The sequence below is a fragment of the Carcharhinus amblyrhynchos genome, chromosome 19 (genome assembly GCF_965287045.1).
Source record: "Carcharhinus amblyrhynchos chromosome 19, sCarAmb.v2.hapA, whole genome shotgun sequence".
Classification (NCBI taxonomy): Eukaryota; Metazoa; Chordata; class Chondrichthyes; order Carcharhiniformes; family Carcharhinidae; genus Carcharhinus; species Carcharhinus amblyrhynchos.
Window position 1 is genome coordinate 26,733,564 of NC_137342.1, and position 27,320 is coordinate 26,760,883.

General features: G+C 41.9%; 1 protein-coding gene across 7 annotated transcripts in view; it reads left to right on the forward strand.

Moving 5' to 3' along the window:
• Positions 1-27,320, forward strand: part of LOC145355386 (voltage-dependent calcium channel subunit alpha-2/delta-1-like) — a 627,920-nt gene that overhangs the window by 59,084 nt on the left and 541,516 nt on the right. For all 7 annotated transcript variants that reach the window (XM_080207404.1, XM_080207405.1, XM_080207407.1 and 4 more), the window contains exon 3: positions 867-983. In XM_080207404.1, coding sequence (XP_080063530.1) covers positions 867-983 — 117 coding nt within the window. The remainder of the gene's footprint in view (positions 1-866; positions 984-27,320) is intronic.

The following is a 27,320-nucleotide window of genomic DNA, read 5'->3' on the forward strand; positions in this document are numbered from 1 at the left end:
TTGCTGGGCTGGAGGAGAGAGAGTGAAATGCAAAATTCAGCCCCTCCCTTCTATTTTTTCTCTTGGCCTAGTGACCAACTGGACCAGGAATATTTGGAGCTTCATGACACTCCACCCCTCCCCTGCCCACTCCACCCCTCCCTTGAAATATCAAATTCAAACATGTTGGCCAAAATTCTCCCATCTTGCCCACCGTGGGAATCATAGCTGGCAAGACAGAAAATTCGGCAGACCATTCAAAAGTCAGTTGAGCTCAGGTAACAATTTATGGTTTTGGGGCGTGTGTGGCCAGGGAATATTGCCTGTTGTAAGTTGTATGAAGATGTAAGCTCAGGGACATGTTTACACATTGTATAAATAATAAAATAAATCTCTTCACCATATATCATACCTAATCATAGAATCACTACAGTGCAGAAAGAAGCCATTCGGACCACTGAGACTGCAGTGATTCTCTGAAAAAGCATCTAATCCAGGGCCTTCACTCTACTCCTCCACACTATCTCCATAGCCCCCCTGCATTTACCAGTGGCTAATCCAACCTATGCATCTTTGGACTGTGGGAGAAAACCACGCAGACACGGAGTGAACGTGCAAACTTCACATGGTCACCCAAGACTAGAATTGATTCTGGATCCTTGGTGCTGTGAGGCAGCGGCGCTAACCATTGTTAGCACTGCTGGTGGAGACCCCATCTTTGGGTGGGCTCCTCGTGTTTAACCTTAAGCTCCAAAGGTTTAAAAGGTGTTAACTCATTCCTCTAAGTCCTCCTGACTTAGGGTGTGTTTCTATGTCTCTGTATGAATGCAGTTTCTTGCACCCTAAAGATAGTTGCATCAAATGGTTTTCACCATTTTGTTTTGCAGATTTACTTAAAAAACAGACAATACTACACAGTTGAGACAAACAATGCTCGACGTTTAGTGGAAAGTGCTGCAAGAGAAATCGAAAAACTTCTAAGGAACAAAGTGGAAGCCCTGAAGGTGAGTCCAGGAATTCTGTTACCATTCCAGCTGCTTTGTTAACATTTAAGAAATATCTCAGGGTTCCCTGTTGTCAGAGTTTTTGCCACATCAATAGTGTGTGTAAATACGTGGAACAGTACACGAAAAAATAATGTTAAAGATACAAACAGACCTGTTAAATATATTGTGGTATTGACTCAGACTGTAGGGTAACATTGTTTCAACTCCTTTTGAGATGCTGCCTGTGAAGGAATGTTGCATGGTTTGGTTGACAATTGACAAAAATATAGCATTATTAATGTGTGTGTGCTTTAAAAGGTGTCACTGAGCACGGATAGGTGGATGTGAACTAGTGCCAAGTCTGGACAATGTGTATCCATTATCGCCAGCCTGATATTTCCTAGACTGGATTCCTTTCTTCCAGAATTTTTTATTATGTGGGTAAATGCTACGCTGAAAGGCCAGATTTGCAAATTTCATTTTATGAAGTTCTTTTTATTGATTGTATCGCTCCACTCATCATTGTTAAAGTAAACAGACAATGAACCTTGAAGAGGAAACTCTCAACGTTTGGTGTGTCAAAATATTGGGTATTTGAATACTCGTTTATAATTTAATTAATGAATTCTGTAACTCTTGAAAATGACAGGGTGAAATTGTTCCTGTGATAAGAACATAAGAACATAAGAAATAGGAGCAGGAGTAGGCCATCCAGCCCTTCGAGCCTGCCCCGCCATTCAATAAGATCATGGCTGATCTGTCGCTGCTCACTTCCACTTTCCCGCCCTCTCCCCATAACCCTTAATGAGTGCAATAGAATTGGTAACCTGATGCCTGAACTTTGTTCCCATAAGGAGTATAAACAAAAAGACAAACAGGTTGGACCAGAATTCTATTTCCCCGTTTCCACTGTCTTTTTCATTCTGGGGTAAGAACAGAACACATTGGAAATATACAACCGATCCATTAATATCTGTAAACAGAAGGGACATGTTAATGTTTGGTGAGAAGATCCTTCCTTAGAACTTAGGTCAGAATTCTTACTAATTGACTTCTCCCCAAATGTTAATTTGTCTTTTATGGGTGCTGAAGGATGCTTTGTCCCACAGTGGTCTGTTCAGACCCTACAGGCAGATTGATTGTTTTGGATCATGTTAAAGAAACTTTTGGTGGGATTTACCTGTCCTGTACGTTATGGGAATTGTCGTGGGCAGGACAGAGAATTTGATGGATAGCAAAAGGTCTGTTGATTTCAGTTCTGAATTTCACAAAACCAGCTGTCCAGCCAACTGAGCTAGAGCCACATTTCTTAGGTATCAGATTTTTCCAATCGGATAAGAGTTGATGTTTGCTTGTGCTCCATAATGATCTAGGTTGTAAAAGCACTTCTCCATAAGCCGGCACACTCCAACCTTGAATAGGTATCTGAAAAGGCATTTAAGATGCTCAATGGAATAGAGGAGGTAAGTCCCAGATGTAAGAGGACTGCATAAGACAGGGAAAGACATCTGAGTCTATGATGTGCAAGTTTAGGCCAGGCGCACAAACCATTTCTTGATATTGGTATAAAGTGAAAAGTATTGTTTTTTTGAGTGCTATACAAACAAGGCATACTGTACATAGAGAAGGAAATGAGAGAATGCAGAATGTAGTGTTACTGTCATAGCTAGGATGTAGAGAAAGATCAGCTTACATAAGTCATTTAAAAGTCTGATGGCAGCAGGGGAGAAGCTGTTCTTTGGTACATGTCCTCAAACTTTTGAAGGAAGGTGGAAGAGAATCTGTCCAGGGCATTCTTGATTATGCTGGCTGCTTTTCCGAGGCAGCGGGAAGTGTCGACAGTGTCAATGGGAAGTTGGTTTGTATGATGTACTAGGCTTTTTTCATGGCCCTTTGCAGTTTATTGTGATCTTGGACAGAGCAGGAGCCGTACCAAGCTGTGAAACAACCAGAAAGGATGCTTTCTATAGTGCATCTGTAAAAGTTGATGAGAGTCATAGCAGACATGCCAAATTTCCTTAGTCTCCTGAAACAAAATAGAGGCATTGGTGGGCTTTCTTAACTATAAGCACGTTGTGCAGGGACCAGGGCAGGTTGTTGGTGATCTGGACAGCCTGAAACTCTTGACCATTTGCACATGCATTAGAAGAGACAATAAAATGTTTTATTCTGGAAGACAGCAATCAAACAGCTGGGTGAAACCTTTACCTAAAACCATCTTTTTGATGCTAATAAAACAAATGCTGTTACTGAATTTGTGTAACAAAATACAGATCAGTATAAAGGTCTTTATTCAGTTCCCTGGTGCACCCTGCACACTATGAAAATGGCCCTATTTATATCAACCTGGAAAGGAATACTAATCAAGACCTACTCAATACACTCTGTAAATCTGATGTAATGGCAGATAATGGATTGTGTTTGGACATTCATTTAAAGTTTCTTAGTTGATTAGAAGCATATATTAGACTATGTTAAGTGGATAATGAGCGTTTATATATCCAATGTGCATTTAGCCCATCAATAGCTGCACTACTTTACAGTTAGTACACACCATATTACGAGGTCCTAGGAAGAATAAATGCAGTCATTTGTAAATGTCCTACTTAGCTTGAATGGTTTAAAATTGCTCATTTCTGCACAGTGAACTTTGCAGAATAAACTAATTTGCCCATCTTGAATTGAACAGAGGAAATACTGTCAGTCAAATTTGAGGAGCGTGGTTGGGGGTTGGGGGGGGAGGTGGTGGTGTAGTTAGCTGAAGATAATGAATTGTACAACCCTGTAAACTTTCTAGGGGGACTTAACAAGCGATAAATCAAGACTGGGCAGGCTAAGTGTAGAGTTGTCTCATAAACATTAAAACAGTAAGCAAAGTAAGGAGATCTATGTGGATCCAGATCCTTGGCAAGAAGTAATTCCATTCATTACATCGCTCAGTGCTCATTGGTCAGTCACCTGCTTAAGGCACCTGCACTGCCATGACATCTGCTAAGTGCTGTAATTAGGAGCTTTTGCTCCTGGGTTGTGGAGGAAGGATAGAAATGGCATTGATTTAATTACTTTTTCAAGGTAATTACCAGTTTCTCTTCCTTTTCCTGAGGTTATTTTCCTCTTCCCATGGGGACCTGCCTGAGCTCAACTTTGTCCAGAACAGCGCAGCACACTGCGGGATGAGTCATGGATGTAAAACTGAACATTATCATTCTGTGGAACAGTGCTCCCCACCCCCTCCCCGCAAAATTATGTGGGTTATGCAGGCTGTCATTTTGCTTTGTCCAACCCAAACTGGAGGGCGAAAGTTTCTTCACTCTGCCAATTAGAAGAGGTGTGAGCGGTGATGTCCCTGGGTTTCTCAATAATAAGAATGGGCAAACAATCCATTTATTACTCACCTGAAACTGACAGTACCTTGTGGAGTCTGTACATGCATCGATAAAAAGAATCAAAATCCAAAGGTTGCTGTCAATGATTCTACACTTCTCCAGAAGATGCAATATCAAGTTACAATCAATTAGAAACCACTGAACATTTTTTATGCTGTTAGTCCCATTATAAAAACCCTAGAAAATATTAAACATTTTTGAATGAGGTGTATCTAGAATTTTTCTAATTTTATAATTACTAATAAAGAATGTCACAACTGAGTAATGTTATATTTGTTGAATGTCAAATTTCTCCATGATAAGAAATTCCATATTTTGCCTGTGATACTTCTATCCCAATCATTTACATTGCTATTTGTAAAACTTAAAAAAAGATTTTTTTCCTGTAACTTTCTGGTTTTCTCTAATGTGAATACTTGGTCACAAATCTTGCACTCTGTGGCACAGTGGTTAGCATTGTTGCCTCACAGCTGTAGGGACTTTGGTTCGATTCCCACCTTGGGTCATTCTCTGTAGGGAGTTTGCTCACTTCCTCGTGGCTGCGTGGGTTTCTTCCGGGTGCTCCGTTTTCCTCCCAGAGTTGAAAGACTTTCTGGTTAGGTTGATCAGCCATGCTAAATTGCCCCTTCGTGTCCTGGGATGTGTAGGTTAGAGGGATTAGCGGGATAAATGTATGGAGTTGCAGGGATAGGGCCTGCGTGGGATTATTGTTGGTGCAGACTTGATGGGCCGAATAGCCTCCTGCACTATTGGTTTTCCATGATTAATGTTAACATTCCTGCTGGAGATCCCCCTGATTTGGTGCCAGATTCAAACTGATGTTGGAAAGGGGGAAATTCACGCTACAGAAATTCATAGATTCTCGGGCAGCTTTCCAAAAGGCAATGATGAGTTGCCAATGCTCTGCCCCTGACTGCAAATGGATCCCATTAGGATGAAAGAAAAGTAGACTAAACCCACTCCGAGACAAGTCCTACAGTTCAGCTGTAATTGAAGGTTTCACTCAAAGTACATAAAGATAGTGTTGGGAAATTTTATATTGGCAGCTACTCTAAGTTTGACATTTAATATGTATGGCTGATGGAGAATAGCGTTCGACTCAGCGTTTGATATCAACATGCTTAGTGCAAGAGCTTAGTGCCACTCACCATCCTTTAGCCTTCTTTTCAGTCAAAAAGACAGATGGAAGCTTGTTTACATGAACAGGAACTGATTTCATTTTACACGTCTGCTTTTGTTGTCATGACCTAATGTGAATAAAGAAAGCTGTTACAGGCCTTAGGTCACCATCTATGTGGAGGTTGCACATTCTCCCCGTGTCTGTGTGGGTTTCCTCCAGGTGCTCTGGTTTCCTCCCACAGTCCAAAGATGTGTGGGTTAGTTGATTGGCCATGCTAAATTGCACCTTTGTGTCAGAGGGACTAGCAGGGTAAATGCGTGCAGTTGCTGGGATAGGACCTGGGTGGGATTGCTGTCAGTGCAGACTTGAGCCAAATGGCAGCCTCCTGCACCATAGGGATTCTATGATTCTAAGAGAACTGGTCAAGAAAATATTCCAATAATCAGGGCAATGAATTAATAGATTCACCAGTGGAATTTTTGCTTCAATATGTGATGCATTTAAAATGGAGTTTGAAAGAAATGAAATAGTAGGAAATTAGAAGAAAATATGCAAAGAAATCTGTTAAAGGGGAAATTGTACAATAGTTTTATTCTTGCATCTTTCCACAAAGATTACCCAGTATTTAATTAATCCTAATATTTTTATTGCAACTTGACTTTCTCCTCTGACTAGACCTGTTAATCTGTAATTTCTACAATTGGTCTCAACTAAGTGCTGCTCAACAGAAAGAAATTGCTTATTTTTGCATTCCTTCTCTGTTTTTATACTCTAGAACTCTATTTGTTGAAGTATTATTTCAGTTGGCTTCCTGCACATGGTGAAGCATCATGTTAATAACCTCAGTCTGTGAACGCTTACACCTTCTAGCTCAACCTTGCTATAATTTCAGTGGGTGTCTCTTCATATGTACTCAAGAGAAATTCAAATTAATTCCCTCTACTGGCATTTAATTAAACACATTGATATACAATTAACCTAAGTCAGCCTCTTTTTATTTACTTTCCATGAGACCACCCAGATCTATCACTGTGTTTCTCAATTTTATTCTTCTGTCGGGCTTTGTTGCCTTCAATAGCGCTTCAGTCAGCAACACTTAATGTGATTTAACGAAGTCATTGTGAAGTGCATTGGATTAGTGCCCTGTTCCTACACCTTTTGGGACTTCTTACGTCAGCCCTGGCAGATGTGAAGAAAAATTTTTGAATCCATCTCGGATGAAAGTTCCAGCTCTTCGCCAGCTGTGTCCTATAGGGAACGTATTTTTGTCCTGGTCAGCCCAGTTCCCAGTGAGGATGGTTCCATAATATGGAATAGCTCTTGGCTCAGTGCATTGTTCTGAAACTGACAAGAAGTGAATTTCATGCAGCACACCAGACTCTCGGATAGGTTGAGGCTGTAGAATGGAACAGAGCAAAAGGAACTTTATTCTGTGACTGTGCTGTATTTGGCCTCTCCTGATGCTGCTTTTGAAAGCTGAAACGTATGTCTTTCCCAGGACGGTTGCCTTTGATAGATACATAAAATTACTAAAATTAAATAGGTTTTTAAAATAATCAGGACGTCATACAATGTTATTTAGTCACATAATTATTTGTGAAGATTGCTACGCAGGCATTCATAAAACAAGTTTGGTATTCAATGAATTTAGTATTCAGAACCTGTAATAGGAGTCCTCTGGCAGTATTAATATTTGTGAAACTCTTATTCATATTTGAATTCTACTCTTATAGTAGGTGTGGGAACATCAGCTGTTAGTGTGATGCCATGGCAATTGTGACATAATTGAGCTGATGGGATTTTGTTTGTGTCAATCTAATTGTATGTAAGATGGATAGTTTGCTTTGGGTTTGCAGCAGGCGAATGGGTCAGGGTCACAATTTAACAATGCACAAAACCTGAAATTGAAGTATCAAAGAATGAATAGAGGCACCATGAGAGAGGGAGTCCATAGATAGAAGCACACTGAAGTGACCTGTTTCATTCCATGTATTTCACAACTCGGACTAGGTTCTTTTTTTCTGTATTTTGCATCCCTTTGTAAAATCACATTTGGGGCTGTACACATCATATTTTTGATAACTTATACCAGTTCATCTTTTTGAAAGCTGCAGGGCACAGTACTGAAAGGGTTAAGTACAACCCAACAAGCCTTGGGTTATAAAGCTCATCTGGTGTTTATGCACAGATTTATATTTTAAAATAATGTTGACTGGGTTATTGTTAACTCAATCTGCTGGCATGCACTGATAATTACCATTGAAAGCAGTTGTGGCGTTATGAGTGATCTTTGCACTTTTTAAATGGAGAAATACTGAGGTGCCTGCAGGGTTTTTTCTCTCATTTTTTGGCTCTGTGAACACGTTGCTTGAGATTTAAAGAATGGGTGGTTGTAACAGCTGCTGTTTGGTAATTGAAAGAGTTCTGAAAGGCTGATAGGCAATGGTCTGGTACACAGATGTGAGAGCTTCTATCATCCCTGCCACTGATGCTCATAGCTACAGGCAAAGCACAGATATTGCTCACTGCTGCTGAGGGGACCTGCTGGCTCTGCTCCTTGCGAGGGAGCCATTGACGTCAGCAGAGCCCATGGAAGATATAGGCGGCCAGGTGGTTTCTATAGTGTCTGTGGAAGCACTCAGCTATTTGTCTCCTCTTCAAGGACGTGTGCACGTTCAGTGCTAATCCTGTTACAGGCCTGCACAACTAACCCTGAAAGCTGCTGGCTTTTCGCAGGACTGAAGCACGGCCACTCACAGGAACATAAGAGCTGACAGTGATGCACAGAAACCCTGTGATGCCGTTTACAGATTGTAGTGGTCATTTTATTTTACTTGTTTTTTTCCTCTGTGGTCATTTTTTTGCCGCACATCCAAACAAATCCATTTGTGCTGCAGTGTGGAATACCGCAAAAGTTCCATTGGCTCTCACCTTGCTGCCATCCTCTTTAAAGGAACACTATCCATATTGATTTTGGGTTTTGAGCATGAATCAGATATATCCTCATCCATCCTAGAGAAGGCTGCCTTCTGTTCTGTTGCATTCTAACCTCCAGGTTGACTGGGATGATATATGTGGCGAACAAAAGAGTTGTGGCAGGAGCAGATTAACGCAGGCGAGACGAGCTAACTGTAGTGTCCATGTAACAAGAACCAGAACACAGAAATGCTACAAGCCAGCACTGGATCAGTTCCATTTCAGCATAATTTTTTGCAGCATAATTTGCTTGATTATTACTTCAATATGTAACCACTCAACTCGAGGGCGGTTCGGTGGTGCAGTGGTTAGTACTGCTGCCTCACAGCGCTAGGAACCCAGGTTCAATTTCTGGTTTGAGTCACTGTCTGTACGGAGCTTGTATGTTCTCCCCATGTCTGCATAGGTTTTCTCCAGGTGCTCTGGTTTCCTACCACAGTCCAGACATGTGTGGGTCAGATTGATTGGCTGTGCTGAATTGCCATTTAGTGTTGGGGGACTAGCAGGGTAAATATGTGGGGTTATGGGGATTGGAGCTAGGTGGGATTGTGGTTGGTGCAGACTTGATGGGCTGAATGGCTTCCTACACTGTAGGGAATCTAGGAAATCAATTTCTTCATGCATTTAGTGCAAGTTTGTATTTTAGTCATTCAGGACGAGAAGGGGATCTCTTGGCCTACGAGCCCCAAGAATTACTAACTGACTTTGCATTGAGATTTACAGAAAGGTGGAAATTATTGTTGACATTAGGATTTGGAAGTTTAGGGTGTTGCAACCCACAGGCTCTGAAGAACTCTCCGTTCTTCTGATTTGGAATTTCTGAGCATCCGTCCTTCACTCCACCTTGGTCCTATGCTTTGGAATTCCCTCTCTATCCTTCTGCGTGTGCACACATGCACGCGCGCACACACCCACCCATCTTTTTAAAGACTGTCCTTAAAATTAACCTCTGACCAAGCTTTTGATCAACTTGCCCTCCTCTGGTAGAGTGTTAATTTTTATGAATGGCATTGGACAGTTTTTCTAGGCTAAAGATGCAATATGTTTATTCGGTTCCTTGTTTCTATTACTGTTCTCATGTACATTATTTTAACAGAAACCATTTTACAAGGGATGTAGTAAGGAATTGAGGAACATCATGTGGCCTTATTAAGCATCCATCAGCTAATATCACAGACAGGAGGGGATTGATTTAAATTGCCATGATTTCCCCATTCTCTACCTGGTCTGTAACCAGGAATATGCTTTGCTATTATTATTACCCCCTTTATAAATGATGGCATACTTTCCCTGACCCTTAAATTTAAAGTGTTCTAATTCTCTTTGAATCACTTGCACAGCAAACTCAAGGTAAGATGATTTAAAAAGGCTTAGTTTATTATACAAGCACACAGACACCCAACAGGGGTTTTGCAATGTCTGCCCCATTTGCGCACACTCAATAAATGGTGGATAAGGAGAAAGGAAGAAGATTCAAGGCACAACTGCAATAAAGTACAAGCTAAAGTTTTGTGTGTCCAAAGTCTAGAAGCCTAATGGAAGGTTTCTCCCAAGGGAAAGTTGATGATTGCAGGGTGATTCATCTTTGCATAGCAAGATTTCCGTGGTGGGAGAAGGTACGTAGGGTGAGTTAGCCTCAGAGGCACGAGTTCCAAAGTCCCACCAGTTGCAGTTTAGATGACTAGTGTTTTTTATGCTACTGCCTGTTTGATGGTAGACAGCACAGGCTGTTGCTTGGAGTTCTATTCTTTTTGGAGATCAAACAATAACTGACTAAGGTCCCAGGGCTGTATAGTTAATGGAAGTCAGCCTGCCTCTTGTCAGTCATGTGATGCTGGTTTGGGGTTATTGACCGAAGGCCTCTTAATGAAAGCATTGTGTTAGAACAGTAAATGCTTAGGCCATTAGCACCATTATTGGAGATTTGGACCTGTGAAGGGTTGGCTTTGTATGAAGTTGGTTGGAACAGACAGCCTGTCGTCTGGACCATTGTATTGATTTCGCTGGAATGTTTATGCTGTGCAAGAAGTGTTAAATTACATCAGGTGTTAGCCTTCATTAACTTTGAAATTGCTCAGAAACTTGTAGAAGCCAGCATGTAACCACAGCCTTCTTGATAACTCAGTAAAGCACTAAATAAATTACTTTGTAAAGTAGTCCAGCTGATGAATATATGTGTACTTTCCTTCATATCACATTCATGACCATTTGATTTATTATCATTGATTTGATTTATTATCACATGTATCACCATATAGTGAAAAGTGTTGTTTCTTGTGCACTATAAAGGCAAAGCATACCATTCATAGAGAAGGAAACGAGAGTACGGAATGTAGTGTTACAGTCATAGCTAAGGTGTAGAGAAAGATCAACTTAATGCAATGTAGGTCCATTCAAAAGTTGGCAGCAGGGAAGAAGCTGTCCTTGAGTTGGTTGGTACGTGATCTCAGACTTTTTTCCCAATGGAGGAAGGTGGAAGAGAGAATGTGTGGGGTCCTTAATTGTGCTGGCTGCTTTGCTGATGCAGTGGGAACTGTTTTCGGGAATTTTCCGTATGCCAAATGACAGGCTGCATTGACTTTTAAAAGATGGAACATCTTGAGGGGTCACTAGAAATTCCTGAAGTTCAACTGAATCTTCTTCATACGTTAGTGAGTAATCGACCAAAACCTTGATACATTTACAATTGGCTAAGGCTCTTGGGTGGGGCTGATGCACTGAATCATAATTAAGTTCTTATTCTTCTCAATGAAAAATAATTGAATGCTAGATGTTTTGAAACATGGAAGAGGAATTGTACAATATTTGAACAGGCAAATGTGTACAGATATTTCATGTTAAATTCGTAAGTTGCTTTGAAGCAAAGAACCAAGTTACTTTAGAGCTTTATGCCTTATTTGCATTTCTTAATGCGTTATACCAGCAGATAAAATTATATTCCGGGGATGAACTAGGGAGGCTTATATTTTTCTGTTTGAAGCTGGACACATGTGATCCACACCAAATGAAGTCAAAATAATTGCTGTTCATTTCTTTATTATTTATTTCCGTAAGTTGAAAGGTAGATGCAAGTTCTCCATTTTATAGATGAACAGAATTAAAATTAAAATGAAAGAAATTCCAGGGAAGCTGCTAAATTCCATGGGCTGGCACAATGGTTAGCACTGCTGCCTCAGTACCAGGCGCCCGCATTCAATTCCTGCCTCGGGTACTGTCAGTGTGGAATTTGCACGTTCTCCCCGTGGCTGCGTGGGTTTCCTCCGTGTGTTCCGGTTTCCCCCCACACTCCAGAGCTGTTCAGAGCTCTGATGAAGAGTTAACCTGATTTGAAATGTGGATTTTGTTCTCCCTCCACAGATGCTGTCAGACCTGCGGAGTTTCTGCAGCATTTTCTGTTTTTGTTTGATTCCCGCACCCACCGTATTTTGCTCTTTTCCTTTATTTACACAGTGTTTTATTTTGAAGTATAGCAGCCTCTCCATGTAAGTGATAACTATTCTGAGCCACAAGTTGAATAAAACAAGTGACCACCTAATTTGTTTTATCGTGAGAACATGTGTGAACTCTTAAATCGCAGTAACTCCTTGTTTGGAGCGGATGTGCTTCAGAACAGATTGTTTGACATTAAGATAGTGCAGTAAAAATTACTCATCAGCTTTGTATAAATTTAGGTCTGAATGATGATGCCTGTCTGTATCAACTCGTTGGGTTTGGAGTAAACATTAGCATTAGGCAGGACTGTATTTACAATAAAAATCGTATTATGTAATGGCTGACGCAAAGGAAATAAATCATTTATAAATGGTGACTCAGTTTGGAAATCCTAAAAAGTAAGGTACTAAGAACAACTTAGATTAACAGAGTTACAAATCGAGAAAGCTGGACATCTTGATCAGAGTGAAGTTTGCGCTAATGATGAGATAACCGATTGTTCTGGGTTGTGCAATTAATGATGTCGGGGGAATCCCCTCTTCTGAATTTGTTGTGGTCATTACATCTAAGATGAAGAGACATGTTGGCATGATTATTTATGTGCAATTTACCAAAGATCCTTGAGAGCACCTTCCTAACTCACGACTACTTTCATCTAGAAAGACAAGGGCAGCAGATACATGGGACCACCAGCTCCAAGTTCCCCTCCAAGCCACTCGCCATCCTGACTTGGAAATACATCATCATTCCTTTGTAGTCGCTGAGTCAAAATCCTGGAATTCCCTCCCCAACAGCACTGTGAGTCAACCCACAGCACGTGGACTGCAGAGATTCAAGAAGGCGGCTCACCACCACCTTCTCAAGGGCAACTAGGGATGGGCAATAAATGCTGGCCAGCCAGCGACATCCATGTTCCACGAATGAATAATTTAAAAAATTATTTCCCAAAATCTGACCCTCTGCTCCACCGTGAGTGTTTTTTGATAGAGAAGCTTCTCCAGGGGCTATGTTGCAAAACGAATGTGTAAGAGCGATTCATTATGCCTTTCTTCAGCTCTGACTAAGAAAACCCCATGCAAAGAAAATTATTGGTGTAAACACATTCCCTATCAGTGTTGGGCTGCATCAAAGGACTGCCCATGTATCCATGTGCATGCACAAGTTTTCTAAGCAAATCCTTGTGTGGTCCATTGTTGGATTCACTACTTCCTGCAATTCTGACTGCTTCAGCGATTGAAGAGTTTGGTGCGATCTTACCTGCTGTTCACGCCACATTCCTGCTGCAGCAAAGTCAGAGAATTTGGCAGTTAGCTATATCTCTGTTCACTGTGGTAGGATGGGAAAATCCTGCCAGCGTGAACAGTGGTAAGATTCCGGCCTTTGTGTATGTTTGTGTATTAATGTGGCCATTTTGTCTATATATTATTTAATTGACGTTCTTGATCAGAAACACATGAACTGTGCGTCTGTGTGGATGTAATACAAATTGATAATATGTAGATATACCTGTTACATTGTGACTGCCATGTTTTTAAACCATTTATACGCTATAAATGGCCAAATATTTAAGAACCAGAAGAGCTCAGCTGTAGTGCCTGGAATTACCCCTCAGCAGCCACTATTGCTGGAAGTCGCACATACATGGATATTGCCTAATAGTTTCAGCTTTCAACCATACAACTGCCAGGTAATGGCCACCTCCAGCAAGACAGAGTCTAATCATCTCCCTGTGACATTCAGTGATTACCATCAAAGAATCCCCCACTGTCAACATCCTGCTGTCACCATTTACTGGAAACTTAACTGAGCCAGCCACACACATACTGTGGCTACAAAGCAGTCATGATGTGGAGTTTGTGTCTTTGTGCCCTGTTTGTGATCAGAACACAGTAAAAAGTCTGACAACACCAGGTTTAAGTCCAACCGATTTAACTTAAACCTGGTGTTGTCAGACTCTTTACTGTGTTTACCCCAGTCCAACGCCAGCACATCCACATTGTGATCAGAACTTCCACCCTTCTGACAAAGGAATGGCCAGTTCTGAAAGCTAGTGGCGTTTGCTACAAATAAACCTGTTGGACTTTAACCTGGTGTTGTGAGACTTCTTGCTATAAAGCAGGTCAGAGGCTGGGAATTTTGTGGCAAGGCACTCACCACCTGACTCCCCAGAGCCTGTCCATCAAGCCAGCAGTGTGCTGGAATGCTCTCCACTGGCCTGGATAACTGCAGCACTCAAGAAGCTCAACACAATCTAGGACTAATCAGCTTGATGGATTGGCATCCCATCACCATCTTAAACATTCACGTCCTCCATTCCTGGCACACTGGCTGCAGCGTGTACCATCCCTGATATGCATAGCAGCGACTCACCAATTAAAGGTTTCTTCAACAACACTGTTCCATGACCTGTGCTGTCTAGACAGACACAGGCAGCAGGTGCATAGGAAAACTCCAATTCCCTTCTAAATCGCACATCATACTGACTCGGAAATGCATCACTGTGACTTTGACGAGTTGAAATCCTGGAACTCCCTACCTAACTGCAATGTGAGAGTACCTTCAAATGGAAAGCAGTGGTTAAAAGCAGCGGCTAATCATCACCAGAGAGTTAATTAGAGATGGGCCGCCTCACCTGTGATGCCCACCTACCATCCTCAAATAATAAACAACTGTGTGGATCCTTATGGATAGCTAACTGTAAATCCTTCTGAAGCTCATACATGAAGGATGACCACTGGATTAAAGTGCAGGAAAAAGTCTGACAACACCAAGTTTAAATCCAACCGATTTATTTGATAGTAAACTCACTAGCTTTCGAGGTTTCCCTCTTCTTCAAACCTCAAACTAGTGAGTTCACTATCAAATAAATCGGTTAGACTTAAACCTGGTGTTGTCAGACTTTTTACTGTGTTTACCCCAGTCCAACGCCGGCATATCCACGTCATTAAAGTGCAGGGCCATGCATTAAGTTCATATTCCAGCCTATATTTTCAGTAGTTTGTGGTTATGGCCTTTGGTCCAATAATCCAGCCTTGTCTGAGGGTAATGTTCATGGTTCACCTCATCTATAACATTTTGAAGTGTTTGAAAAAGGCCAGGAGACTCCATTTTTTTTAATACCTGCCATCAAAAAGGTTATCTCTGCTCACTGCCCATATTGTCAACTGGATAGCTAGTCAATGTTTCATTCTGCAAGCTCAGTTCTCTGTTGTAAATTTATTATTCCATTTTGTGGAATTGACTAACTCGCACTTTATCTTTCCCCCTCATTATTTCAAAAACCATTTGCTGAACAGTGTCATTATAGGTTTCTTAGTTCTGCCTCTTCAAGCCGAAAGATTAAAGTGTGATAAAAGAGCTCTGAGGCGATTGTCCTTTGATAATTTTTGCAAGGCTACAGTTGGAGATAATGTTTCAAATGCACTTTGATGCATAAAAGTATTTGGAAGAAGCGAAAGAATGTTCTTCTTGTGATAAAATATGTGAAAGTTGCAGAATGATCCAAAGTCCTCTCAGGGTAAGGTCAATTAAAAATGTATTAATTTCGGAACATTCACAAAGAATGGGCTTAATAAATGTTTGATGAGAGTAGTAATTAGTGGTGATCAGCTTAACTATAGAATGTGGAGTTTTAAGTCTTTTGGCTGTTTTCACTTTGATCAATGAGTCTGACCTTTGATTAAATGGAAACTAATTGTTAAACTTTTTAAATGTCACAGCTGTTATCCTAGAGTTGCTGTCATTACAATCTGATTTTTTTTAAACTGTGCATCATCTTATCAGTAACTTTGGTTATGTAGGGATTCATTTAAATGTGACCTGAATGGACATAATGCAACAGGTCCTGGAGTGGCACAGTGGCACAATTTTTAAGCACTGCTGCCTCACAGCTCCAGAACATCCAGAGGAAACCCACGCAGACACGGGAGAATGTGCAGCCTCTGCACACAGTGTTTGAAGCCAGGAATCGACCTGGGTTTGATTCCTGGCTTCAGTTATTGTGTGCAGAATCTGCACATTCTCCCCATGTCTGTGTGGGTTTCCTCTGGGGGCTCTGGTCTCCTCCCACAGTCCAAAAGACGTGCTAGTTAGGTGTATTGGCCATGCTAAATTGCCCCTTAGTGTCCCTGGATGTGTAGATTAAAGGGATTAGTGGGGTAAATATGTGGGGTTACAGGGATAGGGCTAGATGGATTTGTTATCGGTGCAGACTCAATGGGCCAAATAGTCGTCTCCTGCACTGTAGAGATTCTGTGATATGATAGATCTTGTCTACTTGTCACAAAGGAAGGGGAAGACTGGAACACTCCCCCCAACTTGATAATGTTGTTTAATAAAGGATGAGAAGAGACAAATTAAAACAGAATGTGCCGGATGTTTTTGACCAGCTGTGTGTGTTTCCAACATTTGCTGCTGTTTATTGTTTCAGACTTCCAGTTCTAACATTTTATATTTTACTTACCAGTACACTTATACTTACCATAGTTCCAAGTCCCTTAAAAGGATATGAGAGCAAAACTTCGCACGTTTGTGATAAATGTAGACAAATGTAGTTGCATAAGACTCTCTTTAAAAATGAAGAAGGTTGAGGGGTGACTGAGACGCCAGTATTTAACATTGAGCAAGTTTTGCTGGAGTGGATAGGGAGAGAATGATTCCTCTTGTGGGGAAGAGCATCACTAGAGACCATCAATATTAGAGCAGCATTGTGGGACAATGGTTAGCAGTGTTGCCTCATGGCACCAGGGACCCGGGTTCAATTCTGGCCTCGGCTGACTGTATGGAATTTGTGTTCTCCCCATTTCTGCATGGGTTTCCTTTGAGTGCTCTGTTTTCCTCCCACAGTCCAAAGATGTGCAGGTTAGGTTGATTGGCCATGCTAAATTGCCCCTTAATGTCAGGGAGACTAGCAGTGCAAATTTGTGGGTTTACAGGGATCGGGCCTGAGTGGGATTTTGTCGATGCAGGCTCGATGGGCTGAATGGCCTCCTTCCACACTGTAGGGATTCTATGAAAATAAGGTAGTCGCTAAGAAGTCCCATCAACATCCAGAAAAAACATCTTTACCTAAAAAGTGGTAAGAATGTGGAATTTGTTAGCATGGGGAGTGGTTGAAGTAAATAGTGTATAGATACATTTAAGGATAAGTTAGGTAAGCATATGAAGGAGAAGTGAATAGAGGTTACAATGATAGAGTTAAATAAGGAAAAATAGGAGGTGGCATTTACAAAGATGTTGCCTGGATTGGGAGGCATGCCTTATGAAGATAGGTTGAGGGAGCTAGGTCTCCTCTCCCTGGAGAGATGAAGGTTGAGACGCGACCTGATAGAGGTTTATAAAATGTTGAGAGGGATAGGTAAGGTGGATTCTCGGAGGCTATTTCGCAGGGCTGAAATGGTCGCTATGAGGGGACACAGGTTTAAGTTGCTGGGAAGCAAGTACAGAGGAGATGTTAGGGGAAAGTTTTTCACTGAGGGTGGTGAGTGAGTGGAATAGTCTGCCGTAGGTGGTGGTAGAGGCACACTCACTGGGGTCTTTTAAAAGACTTCTGGATGAGTATATGGGATCTAATGGCATTGGGAGCTACAGATAGTTCTATGGCTTGGTAGGTATAGATGTGATCGGCGCAACTTGTGGGCCGAAGGGCCTGTTTGTGCTGTGGTGTTCTATGTTCATTAAGACTGGCATAGAGTGGTTGAGCCGAATGGCCTGTTTCTGCACCATATATCCTATGTGAACACTTTAAATTAAATCACTATCTTTGTTTAAAAAGGGCTGCATTGTTGTTCCTTTGTTTAAAAAGGGCCACAGGGAAAAGCCTGGGAACTACAGGCCAGTGAGCCCCTCATCTGTGATAGGTAAATTGTTGGAAGTATTTTGAGAGACAGGATCTACAGGCATTTAGAGACACAAGGATTGATTAGGGAAAGTCAGCATGGTAGGTTGTTGCATAAGGTTAAATCTCATGGGATCCAGGAAGAGGTATCTAAATGGAGGGTGGTTGTAGAGAGTTGTTTTTCAAACTGGACGCCTGTGACCAGCGGTGTGCCTCAGGGATCAGCGCTGAGTCCGTTATTATTTGTCCTCTATATTAATGATTTGGATGAGAATATAGGAAGTATGGGTAGTAAGTTTGCAGATGACGCTAAGGTTGGTGGCTTTGGGACAGCGAAGAAAGTTATCTCAATTGCAACGGGATCTTGAGCAATTGGCCAATGAGCTGATGAATGACAGATGGAGTTTAATTTATACAAATGCAAGGTGATGCATTTGGTAGATTGAACCAGGGCAGGTCATACTCAGTTAATGGTAGGGTTTGGGGAGTGTTGCAGAACAAAGAGACCTAGGGGTACATGTTCATAGCTCCTTGAAAATGGAGTCACAGGTGAACAGAGTGGTGAAGAAGGCATTTGGCATGCTTGGTTTCATCAGTCAACATTGAATACAGGAATTGGAATGTCTTGTTGAAGTTGTACAAGACACTAAGGCCAATATCACTTAAAATACTGTGTGCAGTTCTGGTCACCCTATTATAGAAAGAATATTATTAAACTAGAAAGAAAAGATTTACTAGGATGCTCCTGGGACTTGATGGATTGAGTTATGAGGTGAGGTTGGATAGACTGGGACTTTTTTCTCTGGAGCATAGGAGGCTGAGGGATGATCTTATAAAGGTCTATAAAATAATGAGGGGCTCAGATCAGTTAGATAGTCAATATCTTTTCCCAAAGGTAAGGGAGTCTAAAACTAGAGGACATAGGGTTAAGGTGAGAGGGGAGACATACAAAAGTGTTCAGAGGGGCAATTTTTCAGAGGGTGGTGAGTGTCGGGAACAAGCTGCCAGAGGTGGTAGTAGAGGTGGGTGCAATTTTATCTTTTAAGAAGCATTTAAGTAGTTACATGGGTATGACAGGTATAGAGGGATATGGGCCAAATGCGGGCAATTGGGATTAGCTTATGTGGTTTTAAAAAAAAGGGTGGCATGGACAAATTGGGCAGAAGGGGCTGTTTCCATGCTGTAAACTCTGACTCTATAATAAATATTCTTCATTCATTGTTCATACAACAATATGGATTGTTTCTTCACTGGGTTGTGCATTGTTCCTCATATAAAACCCCCCAAAAAACCACACATGCCACTATGAACCGGCGTTCCAAGTTGTCCTTCTGGGTTGTAGGATTCCCTCGCATTTAATATCAACTTGGTTTGTAACACCGCTAATAAGAAAAAGTATCCAGAGAAACTCGAATTGTTACATCCATATCAGAGAAAATAATCTTGTCACTCTATTAGACAGAACTCTAAATCATGCTTATGCACTATAGCTTTTCCCTTGTTAATCTTGAGTGGATCATGCTCTAAAACTACAAGGTGCATTTTATAACATTATATCATTCTGGACACCATTACCACCCAGTCATTTGTATCTGAAAATGCTGGGACTAATCTATAACCCTTCATTTAATAAAGTAAAATCTATTTACTTGATGAGATATATCAGTGAAATACTCCATAAATCATTCTGAAATTATCTTTCCATTGAAAACGAGAGTTAATTCCACCTGATGCCTTGCAAGGCAGCTCTTAAATTTCACTATTGAAGTTGTGTTTCTGTCTCTTACTCGCTAGTTGGTTGATTCTGAATTGATGAAATTGATCTGAGTATAATCAGGTGCTTCCACCAAAGTCAATTACTGCATCTTGAAATTAATCTAAATCCGTTTACGCTGCAGCACCATCAGTGCATTACTGTCAAGTACAAAAATTCATCTCATTCTCCAAACTTCTGGCTTTTTCCAAGATGCCGACTTAGTTCAGCATGGTTTTGTTCCTTCAAGAAACTATCTTGCAGATGGGAGTTGAGACAGTGAGTGTTGGGAATGAGCCTCAGGTTTTTGGGCTAATTGTGGTGTTTCTTATTCTGCACCGGCTGAAATCAGACAGATTAACCAATGCTTCCTTTTATCATGATGAAGAGGCCAGCTTTTCACAACCAAGGTGGTGTTCTATATATATGGTGTCTGTCACTTTTTAAGATGGTACAGCAGAAGTGTGTTACCTGACTTGAGACACCAATGGAAACTGACATGATCACATCAGAGGGTGGAGTCCTCTCTCAGAAGAATCTTCTGGAACATTGGCCTCAACGTGTAGAACTAGGAATTTGCCCCAGGGCAACCTTTGTGCTGCATGAACCTCCTGTACCTAAGTTTCCCCATTCAATAAATACCCTCCTTGTTCCAAACAAGGTCAGAAACCCCTCATAATTCCAGATGTCAGCCACACAAAATATATAACAGGAGGCCACTGGATAATGGAAAGGTGGCTCCTTGAAAGGGAGCAAAGACTAGTTAAACTTTTTAAGTTTATTTATTAGTGTTACAAGCAGGCTTATATTAACACTGCAAAGAAGTTACTGTGAAAATCCCCTAGCTGTCATACTCCGGCACTTGTTCAGATGCACTGAAGGAGAATTTAACATGGGCATTGCACCTCATCAGCCTGTCTTTTGGGCTGTAGGAGGAAACTGGAGCACTGGAGATAATCCACAGAGACTGTACAGATAGTGATCCAAGCCAAGAATCGAACCCGGGTCCCTAGCACTTAAGGCAGCAGTGCCAACCACTGTGCCACTGAGGTAGTTTTTTAATTCTTCTGCAGATACCTGCAGTATTTTGATACAATATACATTCTCTGCAATATGAGGCATTTTGTAGGAGTCAGAAATTTTCCAGCGTAGTTTTATAACCTGTTTTGCATGAATAAAAACACATCCAAATCCCCACATGTACTGAAGAATGCACAGTTTCCAGGGCGCTGATTCTTCCAGCACCCAACCACAGTGTTGTAGAGGACACCCAGGGCACATTTAGTCCAGGTTTCATTTTGTTAAGAGCTGTGCTCCATCGCGACTGAATGCAGTGTCAGACCTGGGAGTCTCTGGCATCTGTGGCAGCAGCTAGTTTAATGTTTGTTGTAGCTCTGACACCGTGAAACAAAATCACATAATCGTTAGCCGCGGGCTATAGGTTCGGCCACGGTCATTAGCGTGTCCTGGACGGTGCTTCTGTTCTCACAATGAATGTAGCTTACCCCACTGCTAACGACTGTGAGGCCTTTGTGTAGATGCACACTGCATTTTACTACAACCTCTGACTGACCTAGACATGCTTGGTAATCTGTGAAGCAAAATTGTTGCCCAAGCTGCAAAATTATAGGTTCTTGATTCAAATCAAAATGGGGCACACGCTCAATGGTACTTACTGTAATGAAGTGTATTGAACAGCCGTAGCCTAGCTTTCAAACAGTATGCAGATTCCTCCTTCCTGCCTGGGCTAATGATACAGCTGTGTACAGAGCTGACAGGCCTAGATGACTTCTCTGCAGGGGTGCGGCATTCACCTGGTGATAGCAACTGTGACATTTATTTGCTGCAAGTATCAAATGAAGACGAAAAAGGGAGCACGACGTGACTTAAAAAAAATCCAATTGAGTAATCAAAGGTTACACAGACTGTAAATTATTAAATGGTACATTAAGTCCTTTATTGCAGTTGGCTGAGAAGTGTGGTATTTGCTGAGTGACACGGACCACTTCTGTCACAAAGGGCCAGGATTCACTGTCAGAATAATGGCTGGGCTAATGGTGCAATTTAGGCACAAACCACAGCTCAACTTCATATGAGGGGAAGATGCATAGCTGAAGATGAAAAAATAGCAGTTCCTGTCCACTGTGTGATGCTCCACCGTTAGCGTTGCATAAGTGACATCTCATTGTCTGCCTTACTATTGACATGCATTATGGCGTGAAGTTCCTGTAATTTGCAAAGTGGATATGAGCTAAATCTGCCATTGAGGCGCTCCTCCATTTGTCTAACTACCTTTTTCAACTGTGTGACTGGTCTAAATTACTGTCAGTCAACAACTCTAGCACTAAAAATTGCTCTTTACAAGTGTGGTGTCTTATTCCTTCAGATTTTAATTGATGGTTTCAAAATAAAAATCTGCCTGTCATCTCTCTCGAGGCAATTTTTTTTCCCTGATCCCAGTCCCATAATGTAATCATGTGTTACAAGAAAACTTTGGGCAGAATAACAAACGACCAGCACAGGAACAGGCCCTTCGGCCCTCCAAGCCCATGCTGGTCATGATGCTCTAACTAAATTTAAGAAAAACATTCCGTCCATAGTTGGTCTGCATCACTCTATCCCCTCCCTATTCATGTACCCATCCAGATGCCTGTTAAATGTTGCTAATATGCCTGATACCACCACCACCACCACCTCTGGCAGAGCGTTCCAGGCATCCATCATTCTCGGTGTGAAAAAGTGCCCCTGCACATCTCCCTTAAACTTTCCCCCTGTCACCATGAACCTGTGTCCCCTTGTAATTGTCATTCTGGAAAAAAAAGCCTCTGACTATCCACCCTATCTATGCCCCTCTTAATTTTCTACAACTCTATCAGATCTCCCCTCAGTCTCCATCTTTCCGGTGAAAACAATCTTGATTTATTCAACCTGTCCTCATAATCAATACCCTCAAAACAAGTCTATATCTTGGTGAACCTTCTTTACACTTTCTCGAAAGCTTCCACATCTTTCTGGTAGTATGACGACCAAAACGGCATGCAGTACTCCAAATGCGGCCTAACCAAGGTTTTACATGCCTGCAACATGATTTCCCAACTCTTGCACTCAATGGAATCTTGTTGGAGAACTGATGGGAGATCCGTATTGCTGCCCCTTGTGAATGCCTGCTGATTCACATGGTAATCAGGCAGTGGCAAGGTCAGCGGTGGGTATTGCCCCGGAACCCAAACCTCTGGGATAGAAGTCTCACCTGCCTAGAGTTGACAGCCAGTCAGAAGCCAGCAGCCCTTGTACTCAGCAGTGCTACTGAGGAAGCTGTGGGTGCTTCTGGAATGGCAGGGATCCCAGTATGGTGGAGCAGCCCAGGCCACAGATAAATAATGTGGTGAGGCGTTTCACAGAGTTGGGGAGTGTGGTGTTGGCTGGTCAGCAGTGATCAGCCCTCAGCAGGCATCCTGCATTTCCTGATGTTCAGTCTCTCGATCAGAGACTGAAGGTGTAATCTTGCCTGCTGTTGATAACACTCCCGCTGCGGCGAGATCAGAGAATTTGGTGGTCAGCCAAATCTGCGTTCACTGCAGCAGGATGGGAAAATCCTGCCAGAGTGGTGATAAGATTCTGGCCTGAATGTCTTTGAGGGACAACCTCCTTGGTGGCAAACCTGGCTGCACGGTTTTCCATGTTGTGTGGGTGCCTGATAGGCTTGCCAGCAGCTGGATGATGGGATGACGGCCTTAAATAATCAATAATTGGCCATTTAAGAGTGTCAATTTGCATTAGAGCTGGACTTGTAAACATAAGATCGCTACAGTGCAGAAGGGGGCCATTTGGCCCATCAAGTCTGGACTGTCGACAATCCCACACAGGCCCTATCCCCATAATCCCATGTATTAGCCCTGCTAATCTCCCTGACACTATGCCAATTAAGGTCCACCATGAATCGTCCCACTCAAAACTTCTGATGGTCGGGTTCCTGTGTGTCACTCTTCTGCATCAGTGTCCTTCCAGCCTCCCAATTCGCTACCAGCCCGAGCACAAGATTACAGCCATAAAATACTGCGTAGCAAAGTTGATGAACACACGGGTCATTAGTTGTTGACTCATTCTCTTTCCCAACAGTAACCTCCAACATGTTTTTGGATCCTCATCATGGCAGAGACACAGGTGTACTGACGTATTTTGGTTTTTATTTCAGACTGTCTCTGGAGATGATAGATTTGGCATGTGTATATTATTAATCGGAGCTCAGTTGGAAACGTGTTTTCAGCGAACTCTATGATTTCTCTTTACTTATCTCCCAGTTGTACCAGAGGGGTGAATTTCTTCAAAAGAATTTCACCACTCTTCTGACAATTCATCTTACAAAACAGCGATTTGCATTTATTTAACTTGTTAATGTGGATAAAGATTCGAAAGTGTTTCTCTGAAGGATAATCAGAAAGAAAAGGCTGCTGAGTCAAAGATGGAAATGTTAGGCGGTGACCTAAAGTTTGCACTGTAGGTCACCTAAAGTGGTGATTTAAGGGCCTAAAATGAGATGTGGAAAGGTTTATGGAGAGAATTAGAGACCAGGGCCTCCAGTGGACTGAAGGCTGAGCATCAATAGTAGAATAAAGGAAAGTGGATTTGGAGAATTTGAGTGGGATTGTAGGTTTGTAGTCCAAAGATGTGTGGGTTGATGGATAAGCTATGCTAAAATTGCCCCTTAGTGTCAGGGGGACTAGCTAGGGTGAATGTTTGTGGATTGTGGGGATAGTGCCTGGGTGGGATTGTGGACTTGATGGGCCAAATGGCTTCCTGCACTGTAGGATTCTATAATTCTATGATTGAAAGAGGCTACGTGGATAGGGAGGGGTGTGTCCGTGAAGGAATTTTAAACAGCTGCATAAGAATCTCCCATTTTGAGTTGAAGGGGAACTGAAAACTAATGTATCAGTAAGGTAGAGCAGATGGATGAAATGAAGGTGGTGTGGGCTAAGATATTAATTGAATTTGAATGCGCTGAAGTTTAGAGAATGAAGGATGGTGCCTCGCCAGGATAATATTGAACAGTGGAGTCTGGAGGTTACAACAGGTGGTATTTAACATTCCACACGTCAGGAGTTATTCCAAAAAATGTTTTATTCCTTTGTGGGACGCGGGTGTCGTTTGCTGGACACCATTTATTGCCCATCCCTAGTTGCCCTTGGAGTGCAATTCAGAGTCAACCACATTGCTGTGGCTCTGGAGTCACGTGTAATCTAGACCAAGTAAGGATAGCAGATTTTCTTCGTCGGGTTTTTCTGACGATCGGGAATGGCTTCATGGTCATCAGTAAACCCTTAATTCCAGATTTTTTTATTGAATTCAAATTCCACCACTTGCCAGGGCGGTATTCGAACTCAGGTCCCCAGACCTTCAGCTGCGTTTCTGGATTAATCGTATTGATATTTTATACATTTGGGGAAGTACCCCTCTTGATGGAAATAGGTTCTCTTTTCTTTCCCTTTTTTCTTGTCTTTATGATTGTCAAAATTGCCCTGGCATTGGTGCATCCAGGAAGCTGATCCAATTACATTGATTTCGCTGGTAAGTCTCAGCAAGCAATTTGAATATTGTGTGTGTCGGCATTATTACAGCTGCACACATTCTTGTCCTCACTTGACGTCCTCAGCAAGCAAACACCGATCCAGAGGAGAGAGATCATTAGCTCATGTTAATGTGTGTGAAGCCTGGCTGATATACATGTACACACGTATCTCTGGGTAGGGGGGAGCTTTGTATCTAATTACAGTGCATCAGCTATTACCCTAACTCAGTTCAGAATAGATCAGTGATTTAAATCTGGGATCTTGCTGCCCTGTGTGACTGAGTACTGGACTATGTGGTGCAGTGTATAATCAAGTAGGCAATAATATATATCCTCTAAAAAATCTGATCCAAGTTCCCTGTTTGTTGTCACAGGCCCCTTAGAATATTTTACTTGGACTTGAACTGCTGCCAGTTTAGGTGCGCTTCAGATGGGAAAATGTTATCTTAAAATGTTTAAATCAAATGGACCAAGGAGCCTTTTCATTTGAACCTGATTTTGTAAACAGTGCAATTGACTCTCAGATCAAACATATAATGGTGATGTAAGTTCACAGTTGTGAATATAATGCATTTGTGCGGTGTTGCACTGTTATTTTTACATCAAAACAAAATCTTAAAAGCAATTCCAGCCAATTTTTTTCTGTTTTACTAGGCACTGTAGCATTTGGACATGCGTAACTATTTGAAATTTGGGTCAGTACTATATATTCTTCTGGGTTCACTGACATTGGCCACTCCCAAAAGTGGATCCCATGTTCTGAGGAACAAGTGTTAAACTTTCCTAAACTTGTCCAGGAATGGCACTGTGGAACAGTGGATAACACTGTTGCCTCGAAGCAACAGAGACCCGGGTTCAGTTCCAGTCTGTGTGTAGTTTACATGTTCTCCCCATGTCTGAGAGTTTCCTCCAGTCCAAAGATCTGCGGGTTAGGTTGATTGGCCATGCTAAATTGCCCATTAGTGTCAGGGGGATTAGAGGGTAAACACATGGGGATAGGGCCTGGGTGGGATTTTTGTTGGAGCAGGCTCAATGTGCTGAATGGCCTCTGTCTGTATTATAGGGGTTCTGTGATTCTATAATGCTTCACAGTGTGCGAACTGGATATCGTAATCTCTTATATGCCCCCATGTGTGTTTCACCATTTTTTTCAGGAAGCGGATTAATAAGCATACTAGTAAAGCAAGACCACTTCTAAGTTAGCAAGGTGATTTACTTTAGATCCGGAAATGTACTGTGTAACATTTATAGTGAATTGCATTGGGCTATCAAAGTTAAATATCTTAATTGGAGACCACATTGTAAAGGTAATTCTTCACGATAATTTCTTCCATCTTTCTGATTGCTACAGTAAGGTAGAATTTATAGCAGACTATAAAGAAAAGATGGGAAGCTGTTCTGAATTGACGTGTATTAGACCAACTTGTTCTAATTCGTGTACACTGAGTTTGCAGAATTTTGGATTGTGGCTGACTTGGGGACACACCTCCCGCTTCTGAAAGCATTGACGTACAAGAGTACAGTTCCACCAGCTTCATCAGCCCTCCAGTGCCTCCTCCGTTCTTTATCAATGAATCTGGAAAGTTGTGTCACTAACCAGTCCACTGCGTAGGCCACCACTGATGCATCTGATCTTGTCCTCAAGGGAGAGGTTGCTGGACAGCAGGCAGGGGTGGCAACCCTACTGAACCTATTCCAGACACCCTTGAAGGTACTGAGGTCAACTGTTGGGTAGCCCTTTCTTCAATTCACTTGAGTAACTGAAAATCAAATGTTGGATCAATGCTTTGCGACTCAATTCCACCATTGGAAATACATTGACCCACTGAACTCCTGAAGAAAGCTGGTTTGACTTTGGGGGGCTGTGGGAAATGTGTACAGAAGTGAGGAAGTACATAAGAAATAGTACTAATGCAAACAGTACAACAGCCCCCACTTTCTCATCCCATCAGTTTTGTTATTACAACAACAGTATTTGATGTTCAGATGCTTGCCTTTGTTTGGCATTGATTTCCATTGATTACTGCATGGCTGCTGGAGCAAAATGTGAGTTCTGCTCCTATGTGGCCAGGCCACTTATACAGAGTCGTAGCACAGAAACAGGCCCTTTGGCCCAACATGTTCATGCCAACCAGATTTCCTAAACTGAACTAGTTCCTATTGCCTGTGTTTGGCCCATATCCCTCTAAACCACTCCTATTCATTTACTTGTCCAAATGTCTTTTAAATGTTGTAATTGTACCTGCCTCTACCACCTGGCAGCTCATTCCATAGATGCAGCAC